General features: G+C 37.4%; 2 protein-coding genes across 6 annotated transcripts in view; both read left to right on the top strand.

The window, feature by feature from the left end:
- The window catches only part of LOC122082428 (trihelix transcription factor ASIL1-like), an 80,899-nt gene that overhangs the window by 52,428 nt on the left and 15,905 nt on the right, over positions 1–12,566 (top strand). The window lies entirely within an intron of this gene.
- LOC122082427 (vacuolar sorting protein 18) overlaps positions 1–12,566 on the top strand; it is a 53,459-nt gene that overhangs the window by 33,007 nt on the left and 7,886 nt on the right. Inside the window, exons 11-13 of the mRNA XM_042649981.1 lie at positions 2,085–2,192; positions 3,528–3,670; positions 6,773–6,851. Coding sequence (XP_042505915.1) covers positions 2,085–2,192; positions 3,528–3,670; positions 6,773–6,851 — 330 coding nt within the window. The remainder of the gene's footprint in view (positions 1–2,084; positions 2,193–3,527; positions 3,671–6,772; positions 6,852–12,566) is intronic.

The following is a 12,566-nucleotide window of genomic DNA, read 5'->3' as shown; positions in this document are numbered from 1 at the left end:
CAGCTTCCATTAGAGGTAATAGTCCATGAAACCATGCCTTGAAATGGGAAGATGTTGTAAGTTAGGTCCATGTGACATCTATGAATTTCATGCGAGTAAATATTGTGAGAATAGTAGAAACATGGTATTCCTCTAAGTGAGTTCCATCTGTTTTGGTGAAAGGAATTTTCACCTAGCTTAGTTACTTTATTTGTCACGTCTTAAGAAATTTTTTGCATAAAGAATTTAGTTGAGGATTGCTTTCTTTATAAACTACAGTCAACTGAAACTCACTAAGAATTGTCCCAAACTACTTGAGGTTGCCCATGTGTATCCCATTCCAACATTTCACTCACATTTAAGGTCATTTCTGCTGTTAATTTATTAGTACTAATGAGCCAAAGAAAACTACACACTCTAAATAAATGTCAGTTCACGGATCAACCCTATATAGGTAGGTTAATAAAATAATTTTAGAAAGTGGACAAGGTTGAGGTGAAAATTGTGTGGGCTGGGGGCTGTGTTGGAGCCTTGGAGGGTATTAAGGGGTGTGAGTACGAGAGAAGCAATTTCTCTTACCAATTGTATAATGTTAATTTAATAAAGAATATAAAAAGAAATAAAGTTTTCTTGAGTGTCCTACTAGGGAGGCAGGTTAGGATGGAATAAGTACTTTAAAGTTTGGTATGATGCACTCATAACTGAAGAAGAGTAATAATCAGACATTCAGACCAGACATGATGAGATTCTTGAAACTCCAAGAACCTGATCGAGAAACAAGATAAACAACAGCGGCCACAGGTCTGATTTTGGTTCAATAGTTAAATATAAAAAACAGAAATTCCATGGTAATGAAAAAAATTTAAGAAATGGGAGAATGGTTGGGTTGTTGGAAACCAAATTTGAAGAAAGAAAAGAACTAGAAAGAATTAAAGTAGATGAAATAAGCAAGAATTTGGACAGTGAAAAGGAATATCATACTAGTCATGTCGATTGTAAGTGGTTGGCAGCCTACTAAAACAAGTTGGCCTTTGATAACTAACTAGAAGAAAACATAAATGTGCCCTTCAACTAAGCTCTGCTTTGGCCTTCCACTGTCTTCATTACACATTTATTTATCCAAAAAAAATAAAAAATAATAATAATAAAAAAAGAAAAAAAACTAACATGCATCACTTAGTAATTTTTTCCCCTCCATTCTGAGGTGTAGCATAATAACATATTTATTCATCCAAAAAAAAAAAAAAAAAAAAAAAATCATAATAACACATGGAGTTTGTGTTGATTGCTTTTCCTTTTCTTGTGCTACTAGCACACTTAGAGCTTCCAGGTTTTTACGTACTGGAATTTAATGTTGGCAGTCTCTATATTTGAAAATTGAAATTTATTGTATATGTATAGTAGAAAGATGACAATATGAGCTGCCCCAAAGCTGGGCTTAAGACCCTGAAAGGCCAATGAGCCCAAAAAAACCAATGAGACAACCAAGGAACCCTTTGACAGACAATCATTCACCTTGCCTGATATCAAACAAAGTAACAAGCGGCCCCTTTTCTCTCCCTGTGTTGAAGAAAACCAGATGGGGAAAGAAGATAAATAACAAAGTGTCACATCCTAAACCCATTCCAACAAATCTCTCAGACCCCCTGGGCATTGCTAGCTACTAGGGATGGCAATATTATAAGTGGGTCTGAATTGTTATTGGGAAAACCTGCCCTCCCCCATCCTATAGTCATTCCTACCTGCAGCAGAATTCATCCAAAGTAAAATCACTGCCATTTCCTGGAAGCCCAATTGACAACCTTGTCCCTGCTATGTTCCATAACATTTAAGATGTCATTACTTGGTGTTGGGCCCTATTTAACAACTCAACTTAGCTGAACTCAGCCTTATGCCAACTACGAGGCCTGAACCCTACTCTGCCGTCTGTGCTTTACAGCCGATCAACTTTTATTCAAACCTGCCTAATGATCTCTTACTTAAAGAAGCTTAAGCCAAGGTAATCTTGATTTAAGTTGTGCTTGGGTAGTTAGAATATCTCTGCCTTCACTAAAATATAATGGCAAGGTACTTATTTGATTTCAACTCTTTTTCTTTTCCTGCAGGATGCATTGAGAACTTTCTTACTAAGGAAGCTTGATAATCTTGCTAAGGATGATAAATGCCAAATCACAATGATTTCCACTTGGGCTACTGAGTTGTACTTGGACAAGGTTCTATTTATTTATTTATTCATGATGCTTGGGTGTCATAAATTGGATGTTGTGTGCCCCATCCCATCCGCCGTTTTTTCTTTATCATACTATTGGCTTAAATTTGGTAATAAATCAATACTCTCTCAGTGGACCTTAGAAATTGTTTATATGGTTGAGGATGCTTTTGATCATGTTTGCATCCTGCGGGTGAATGCTTCTGCGAAGGAACTTAAACTTGAGTTTTGGTCATTTTTGCATCCAATGGATGAAAAATAAATGAGCTTGTTGACAAGTTGATAGAATGCAGTAGAGGTATGCATTTTCACATTGTTCACCCTAGGCATGTGCAATTTATAGGCACCATCTTGACAGGGGGTTGGAATGTGTTATTGGTATCAATTCTATGTATTTCTCGTTTCTATTTATTGGTTTTTTTTGGGGGTGTGGTGGGGGGGTCATAATATGTAAAAGCACAGATGTGGTCCTGGCAAACCTGTCCATTATTGAGGAGAGACTAGCAGGTGCTCTCATTCTCTTTTCCACATTTGTATTCTACCACTGACCCATCACACCATATCTTAATCTCATGAATCATCTGGCTTTCCATAAGTAGTCTTCTGATTTTTTTCTTTTGTAAGATGAGGATGGGGAAGTCTTTTGAAATTTATCCAGCCTCCTATCTCTTCTTCGCTGATGACCACCGCCGAATTCCACACTCGTGGATATCTCACACTAGCACCAAGAGTCAATCTCAAATAAGTAGATGGAGATCTCCTGAATTCACAGTTGAACCTCCTAGAATAACTTTCTAAAATACTTTCCTCATATATAATATTTTGAAGATTGATCTCAGCCCAACTAAAGTCCCCAAGAAATCTCAATATCCTATGCAAGTTCTGAACCTAACTATGATTTTCATTTAGAGTAATGCTGAATTTGAGGAAAATTAGTTTTTCAACCTATCTCGTCCTCCCCAATAACTGAAATCCTTTTATTTTCAGGCTTACTTGTCTAAATTAACTTAGAAGAAAGCAATTTGTCTGAATTTAACAATAATTGCAATCATAGTTGTCAAGGCGTCGCCTAGGCGTCCAGGCGGTTTTGTCTGGATTGACGCCTTGGTCACTTAGGCAGTGCCTTTGCACCTTACTGGTGTCGTGTTAATTTCCCCCCCTCGACGGTTTTAGTTCGCCTAGGCACTGTAACAACTATGATTGCAATTGATGCATGTGAAGTCTTCTTCAATTCTTCCCCTCTGAACACTGATTTCTAATAGCAAGATCATGGTTTAGTAAATAAGGTATTGCTGTTAGTGCTGAAATAATTTCCAAACCACATATTCTGATTTTCTAGATCAACCGACTGCTTTTGGAGGATGACACAGCTTCACGGAATCAGAATCTAGAGTACCAATCTGTCATTCAGGAGTTCCGTGCTTTCCTAAGTGACTGCAAGGATGTACTTGATGATGCAACAACAATGAGACTATTAGAGAGGTGAACTTCTATGGTACCTGCTTTACACAATATGCTGAGACATTTTTTCAGGCCTTGGGCCTATCATCCTCTTAAATTTATTTACTGTGCATTTCTTTTTTAAGATTGGAAGCAATCATAGATCTTTCACTGTGCTCTTGATTGCATGCTGTAAAATAAATTTGATTTTGTATATTATCCAATGGAGAGAAAATTGGCTTCTGTGATTCTATCAGTTTTCCCGAAAAGTTCATTCCATGTGGAGCAGCCATATCTGTGTATCTGAAATTTCATATTTATTTAATAATTTATGGTGGATATCGGTAGGAGTCCTACTTTTTCCTGCTGAGTAGGTTTTATGAAGGGATCAACCCAGATTTAAAGGTTGTAAAGATGAGAAGAACATATCCTTGATGAACTATAAGGATGGGGCAATTGGGGAATAGAAGAAGCTGCTTGGACTATGCTTTAACATTGTTTGTACTTGTTGGGATTGGCTTGTTTATCCAAGGAGTTTTTGAATGGCATCTAAAAGAAATATCTTGTGAGCAGTTTTGGAACTTGTACTTTTGTGATTATTGTTTTGAATAACAGGAAAAGGATGGATTGAGACTGCTGTGGTTGTGTTGGACTATGCTTTACCTATGGAGGCCTAGATGTAAGTCTAGAAGGTCCACAAGGTGCTGGTGGCAGTTCAATGGGCTAAAAACAAGCTTTGGGTAGTTATGTTATGGGTTGGGCCTTTCAAAGATGGGGACATGTTCTTGTAAGAAGTTATAGAAGAAAATCCATTGGCACTACATGCATCAATGTTCAGGTATTGCAACTTCTTTAACCGGGTCCATAAATGTGGAATGCAATACTTGTTTCTCCAAAGTGGAGGAGGTGCCAAGGCTGTTGGTGGGTATGCGAGAAGCAGAGGTTGTTATAGTTGGGCCTTTTAGAGATGGGGATGGGGTCCTATAAGAGGTCGTAGAAGCAAACCCATCGATACTACATGCAGCAGTATTCAGGCATTGCAACTTCTTTAACTGGGTCCATGAATGTGGATGGCAATTCTTGTTTCACCAAAGTGGTGGAGGTGCTAATACTGTTGGTCAATATGTGAGAATATGAGGTTGGGACAGGTGAGAAGATGTGTGCGATTCGGAGGGTTGGTGCTGGCTGATCATTGAACCATTGATATCTGCTGTTGTTGTTGTTGTTAATGATGGTGATGATGGGGTTGATGTTGAGATATGCAGGTTCGTCGGTGATATGCTTGGTTTGGACGAGTATTTTGTGGGCTGTTGTAAGGCTTTTCCATGAGTTTTCCAGCTTGTTCTTGTCTTGTTTCTTCTATCCTCTTTTCTTTGCTGAAACTTGAGAAATATATGGATAAGAAATATTTTACTTGAATGATGACTTTTTCCCCCTTCTATTGTTTTCCCAAGTTCTTTTGTTGGTTTATGTCCTCACTATAGGTTTCAGCTTTGCTAGAAATGATTGAACTAAAGTTTTGTGGTTGGTTTCCAAATTCTTGTTTATTTTTAAAGCATTCTGGGTGCTCCCATTTTCTTTGTTTTTCCATGATAACTGTTACTGATCTTATTGATAATTAGTTGAATTGTTTGGAGTGCAAGTGAGCACATCCTTCAAATTTGGGCTTTTTGTGGTTCCCTAATATAGCTTAGCGTGGTCTGGACATTATGCAGTTAAAGTGTGAGCTGTCCGCAGGGAAAGGCAATTTACAACTTGAAGGGAAGGAAATAGAGCAGCCTTGCCAGATTCTGACTTGTTTCCTTTCCCTATTTGTATTCTGGTCCTGGTAGCTAATAAGCTTGCTGAACTTCAGAAGTACTTGGTTTGGAACACAGTGTGATTATATGATAGATAAACTTGTAACGTAAGGCTGGTTACAGGTGTACCAACCCCAGATATATCACCAAACTCCAACACAAATCAAGGTTGACATTCCACTAAACAACTAAAGCCAAACACATAATCGGCCAGGAGATCGGTTACTGAAACAGACCAGCAGTGATTACAGATATAAACCCAGCAAACTAGCAATCACAGGGACTCAAATTTAGGTTTGGTTTGTATTTATGTAGGTTCAAACCCCCAAACAATAGGCTGAAACAGGGACAAATTGAATAGACATGAACTCTGGAAATTTCAGGGCAAAAGGAGAAAATCTAGTACTCACAAACCAGACCATGAAACTGGCCCAAAAGCTGGTTGAGTGTCCCTTGTAGGACCCTTCTTGAAAGCTCGATCTACATCACTTTGTAGGTTGGAATTCGGTATTGTCAGTCCTTGTTTCTGGACTGTTTCTTCCATGGACAATTTCAGTTGCAGATGCCTTTGGAGATTTGCAAGAAATCCGAGTCTTCAGAGAAGGGTGAAGGATCCGGGTATGGAAACTGGAAAGTCATCTTGAATGTTTGTGATAATTTTCCATTATTATTTTGGGAATTCCTTGGAGTTTGAGGATGACTTTTAGCATGATAAAAACTGCTTTATCGGGAATGAAGATTCATGATGGTTTCTCAAAAGAATATTCTGAGGTGGGAATGGCTTGTATTGTTGGGATATTTGTTATCATATATTCTTCTAAGTTTTAGGAGCTTTCACTATGGTTCCAGAGTGTATTTCTTGCTTTTACTCACCAGATTTTTTATGGTTTTTATTCGAGCTGCAAGAGGAAAAGTGGTAACAAAATCTGATTTATGGAAAGTCCTATGATTTAGTCATAGTCAATTTACCTATTCTTTTCGTACTTAGTGCTTTTTGGGTCGTAATCCATATTAGTATGGCTTTCTTTTATTAGACCATTGGCTGGACATAGTTTGGACTGTGAATCATACTCTGTCCTTTTGCGATGGAATTGTCATTGGAGTTAATTCCTTATCTTGAGTGTTCCTACTTTTTGGTGCTTACTTTTCTTCCCTCTGGTTGGGTATTAAAGCTCGTAGTATTTGAGGCTCAATTTTTTGCATAAATCGATACAAGTCATCGCAGTAACACTGATGTAAAGACTCATTTTTATCTAGATGTTGATAAGTAGTCCTCTGGATTTCTTTCACTGATCGATGCAATTTATTCTTGATTCTCTTGTTTATATTCTTCTCTCATCTGCAGCTATGGTAGAGTGGATGAGCTGGTCTATTTTGCTAGTCTGAAGGAGCATTATGAGATAGTTGTTCATCATTACATTCAGGTATTTTCTTCCTTAATTTTTGTTTTCAAAATTGCACAATTAAGAGTAATTTGAGGACTTCCATTAAGTATTTTATTCTCTTGGTGTTCCTGTTAGTTGTAAGAGACCAAAAATAACGGGACAGGACCCTAGATATAGTTTGATGGCAGTGCATAATTTTTGTGGTTGACCTAAATTGCTAAGATTAGGTTTACTAGAGCTTAGAATAGAGAATATATTTAACCCCCTACGAAGTCTCAATCAGGTCCTGATGGAGATGAGGATCTTCGATAATTTCATGCATGCTACTTGTGCAAACTGCAATATCATTTACATATGTAATATCGTTGACATATGATGTGGCTGATGATTTGACTAAACAAGGAGTGGTTGGTCTTAGGATTTATGCTGGGAATGGATCACTTTTGTGAGATGTAGTCTCTATAGGGAGATCTTTTTGTACTAATATGATCTTAGGTTAGCTCTTTAAGCTTGGAGGAGTGAGGTAGAGGATGGTTTTTGTCACGACCTAGACCCAAATGTCAGGTGAGGGTGCAGCCTTCAGAGATGCTGATCAAACGATCGACAAATACTAACAAAACATCCATAACAAACTTCTTCAATCAAATCTCAAACCAAATAATCAACCATTATCATCAATCTCAGGTACTCCTAATGGTGGCAATCTAAGGTATTTCCCAGTTAAACTTCAAAATCCATATTATTGGAGTTTACCTATAATTATCTTTACTACATCCATATAAGAATATAGAAATGACAACTAACAAATAAAACTTCGAGTCGCCCTCAAATTCCGCTCCAAGCATACCTCCATCTCAATTATCTATGATATTAAAATAGTGGATTAAGCTCAACAACCCAATGAGGGGAAAATAGTAAGAGCAAATGATCAAACAAAAACAACGGTCAAAACAAACAATTTTAGTTTCTCAAATCATACTTTTAATAAATGAGGTCGTTTGAAAATATCATTTTTGATTACACTGTCATCATCACTCTGTAATTAGATATACACCACTGTGCGCAGTGGGTATAAATCCCATAGCTCAACGGAACACCCATCCCTGTTTCGGTACAGAGTAGTCTATTTACCCTCACACTTTCTCGTTTCACGTTTACACAAAATCTCACTTTCACGAAATCACCTTCTTTAAAAACACACATGTGAGAACACATGTAAAATCTCCAAGTAAGAATTAACATCAGTACACATGATACAATGATATTCACCTCCATAAACTCATGTCACGCATAAACACAATTCAATTAAGCATAGGTTAGCACATCTTGACGATACAAGCATACCAAACTTCCCCATCATACAATCAAACTACGCCTGTGTTGTTATCCCACTATAATTCACTTTCCTCAACTTGTATGTCTCCTACTTTCTTCTTTTGAGCTTTGAATACTTAAGTCAATCACCACTTGCAATTAGGTACGCATCCTATTAATCTCCTAGTTCAAAACTAATTCAAATATCTCACTTTCCCCTCAAAAGTCAACCCAAAAAGTCAAAAATCCACCCAGTCAACCCTCTCAGATGGAGGTCAAACTCTAGGAATCAATCCCCCATGACACGTATTATCACCCTGCAGTAGATGAGAGTGATCAGTTGTGTGATTTAGGAGTAATTATAAGAATTCTATTCGCAAGGTGTAATTTTCAAATTTCAGTAAATCTGAAATTACTCTCAATCTGTCGGTCAGATGCTCCCCAAATTCGGATTGCAACTTTTCCTAGGACAACTCTACTAACCCCCAAAGTATGCCTAAAAGCTAACAGCTGAATTAAAAGTAATTAGGAAATAAAGTTTCAGGTCTCCCAATTTTTCCCAATTTCACAGGGGTTTAAGTAACACACAAACCAAGAGTCAGATCTTCTCCTAGAGTGGTTCGTTTCTCACTCAATGGGAAGGGAACCTATGGTCAAAATATGGGCCTTAACCCATGGCTAGATTTAAAGAAATTCAAAAATCAAGATTTGGTCAAGAATAGACACTTTTCAAGATCCAACCAAGAATCGGTGTTAGGGACCTTCGTTGGGCCCCAAATTACATTCGATTACCCCTCCTAGGTTCAACACCAAAACTCTAAAATCTCATCTAAATTTGACCAGTATTGGGTCCCAAAGAAAGCCCTTAACATTATTGGGTTCCATGGAAAACCCTAATAGTATTTTGGGTGACAAGTCCAACTGGATCATTGAATTATTTAGCTAAAATCAATTCTTATCATGTAGAATAAAATTAGATTAGAATTGCGTCCCATAGTGGGTCCCAAGTAAAGAATTCCATATAGGGATTACTTGATAGTTTGATTTGGGTCCCAAGGTAAGAAATTTACAAGAGTGTTGACTAACCCGATGTTATGGACCAAACACAAGATGGAAGATCAATCAGATGCAAAGTCCAGCAGCCTCCCATCGGTAATATTGGTTCTATTTTCAGCCCAGAAATCTCATAGTAGAGGTTTAATGAAACCAATAACAAGTGGGATGATTCTTCAATGCTTCCTCCATGTTTTAAGATTTTGGATCTCATTATTATCTATCTTTTTCAAAAAGGTGAGACGACATGTACGGAGAGTTATAATTGTACAAAAACTCGACCGAGATCTCGAAATCTCGACTCTATCTTGCCAAATCTTTCCTCTCTCACTACTTTTTTGAAGAAAAAACACTAAAGAACAAAGATTTTGGTGCTTTTGCTTGAGGATCTCCATTTCTATACTCATTGAAGCTTAAAGAGTAAAGAATATTACCTCCTCATCCACATTTGGATTTACTTTAAATTTTTTAATGTATGTGAATGTGACTCATCAATCATCAATGTTAATTGTTAAACAAGTAATTATCTATGATGTATTTTAAATTCTTATGATTATGTTGTTCATGTGTTGATTGTAGAGTGTGTGGATTGTGGAATAAAGCATACTGGCCAAGGGTCCGCAGAGTCGGAGACTACTTAAATAGGGTACAAAGTCAAAGTATTATTTTAGGTTTGATTTTTACAAAATTGATGCTTCCATTGTGTTTAGGAGGCCTACAATAGGGTAAATACCAAGTTTTAGGGGCTACAAGGGCTATATGGCCACTGAGACTAACCATAGAGTCGATCGGGAAAAAATACATGATCTCGGTGAGATCTCGGAGATCTCGCCGGATCTCTCTTTTTTATATCAACGAGATCGGGGGCGAGAGCGAGATCTTAAACCTTGGCTTCCTCTTTGATCCCAAGTCTTCTTTCTCCTTCCAGCTCTCTTTCTTTCTTTCTCCCCTCTCTTTATCTCTCGATCTTCCCTTTTCCCCTCTCTTTCTTTCTTTCCTTCTTTTACCTAAATTTCTTTTATCTTTCCTCTTTTTCCTCTATTAGTACTCTTCTCCCCCCTACTTACTACTAACAAGATTTGAACCTAGGACCTCTAGTTAGATAATGTACCAAACACTAGGCTAACCTACCTTTAGCTATTAACTAGGCCCACAAGTTAAGTTATTTAAAGTATAACATACACATCAATACTTGAATATCCCATTTTCCAAACAGGTTCTACAAGTTAAAAACAGCTAACAAGTTATAAATTTAGGGCATTACCGTTTTCATGGACCAAAGTAGTTAATTTCTTGTGTTGTAACTTGTAACTTAATATTCTGGCATTCTCAACATTTGAAATTAAATTGGTGAGAAATCAAATTGGAAACTGTAATCCGTTATGTGGATATTGACTTAATTAGGAAAATCACTCTATTGTAATATGGGAATAAGGGTAAATCTGTCATATGAGGACATTCTTGTACTTGTATCTTATTTCGCTTATTATAAATAAAGTAGGGCTGTCAGTACTCAGTAGATAGTCAATCATTCCTCACAATTCAACATGGCATCAGAGCGGGGGTCGACCTTGGGATCCAAACCCTAATTGTAACCTTCCCCTCTCACTCTCTCTCTCTCTCTCTCTCCCTCTCTCTTTTCTTGCCTTTTGCCAAGGTAGTTTTTTTTAAACCACCAAGGGCCACCGCTAGCTCCGTTTTGGTCTCTTAGATCCTCAACCATGATCTAAGAGACCCCCTTTCCAGATCGACTTTTTAGGATTTTTCTTTATTCACCGATTTTCTTCAGGGTTTCTCCTGATATTGATTTTGATGCTTTATATATTCAAGGGCTTTACGACCTCCTTGTGATAATTCAGATCTTGGTCATGGCTCCTCTTGTTTGTGGCAAGTTCTAGCCTGAACCTGTATTCTAAGCTTGATTGGTAACTATGTCGGACCTTAGCACTGCATCAATTGGAATTTTTTTAGCCGTGGGACTTATAATGATTTTCCTTCGTCCCCTATGGGCTCTGTCAAACTAGATAGGAGCAATTATTTGATGTGGTCACGTTTGTGTTACCTCTCCAATGATTCACGTAGATATGTTGGGTATATTACAGCATGGTTAGTAAACTCGAGCAAAACGTGCAAAATTTTGCATGTTTCGCAGGTATCGACATAGGTCGAAACGAAACCATGGGGGATTTTAAAAAATCTCCTGTTTTGACCAAAATTCCCATGGTTCGACAGGTTTCGACCGAAACATGGGAAATTTTGACCTTCTCTTATGCATTTTTTCTCCTAAGTTTGGGAAACTTGGGGAAACAGTGGAAATTTTCATTTTTTGGCACTTATTTATGCCAAATATCATTTAAGTAAATGTTTTTACTTAAGATATTATTCATAAATAAGGAAATACCCTAATGTAGGGATAGATTTGACAAGCCAAACTAGACCCAAACAACAGGATCTTGTAAACCAAAGAACAACCAAATTACCCAAATAAATCAAGCACAGTATGATGGTAAAAACCGAGATAACAGAATATGACGCTTGCAATCGATTTCAACAACTCAGAAATTCTGAAACAGAATAACAGCCAAGGATTTAGGGGTTGAACTCTTCAACTAACAAGCATAAACAGTGAAGTATATGATCAGCAACCAGTAACAACACACAGTATCAAGAGAATCAGAATTCTGGGCAGGAAACAGAATCGGCCAGAATAGGAGACTTTCCAGATTTCACAATCGGCTGGTCTGATTATGCTCAGATTAGTATTGAGCCTCCTTATAGATGAGACTGAATCAAAGGGCCTTGTAGAATAAGAAGAAGAAAACTTGAAGAAGAAAAAGAACACTTGAAGATGAACCTCTTGGACTTCTCGCCGCAAAGAGTCGATCGGATCACACACCAATCCCTAACCCTTGATCAAACACAAAGGTTTAGCCATGGAGAAACCAGCGGCAGCAGCATGAAGCTTCACTTTGTTTTGAATTGTAAAAATCGTAGCTCATTAAAAGAGCCATCATCTTTATTTATAACAGTGATAGGGGTTACATGAAATAGAAACTAACTTTAGTTTCCAAAAACTGAAATAGGAAACTATGAATTAGAAACTCAACTAGTTACTAAATCTGAAAATAGAAACTTACAAAATAGAAAGTCCTTTAGTTGCTAAACTGGAAATAGAAACTAATTTATGACTGAAAATTAGAAACTAAATAACCCCATCTAAAAAGGAAACTAAAGAAAAAGGAAACAAATCACTGAATCCCGTATTCAATCTTAGACCCTCCCTTTTAGACCCATAAAAGTGGTCTATTACCCTCAAAACACATAGGATCAAAGGCCCAATATGTATGGAACCCAACCCTAAGCTTATTCCTAATAAAACAAGCCTAT

Source organism: Macadamia integrifolia, chromosome 6 (genome assembly GCF_013358625.1).
Source record: "Macadamia integrifolia cultivar HAES 741 chromosome 6, SCU_Mint_v3, whole genome shotgun sequence".
In the NCBI taxonomy this organism is placed as follows: Eukaryota; Viridiplantae; Streptophyta; class Magnoliopsida; order Proteales; family Proteaceae; genus Macadamia; species Macadamia integrifolia.
The sequence above is the reverse complement of the archived record's forward strand: the minus strand, read 5'-3'. Positions and strand labels throughout refer to the sequence as shown.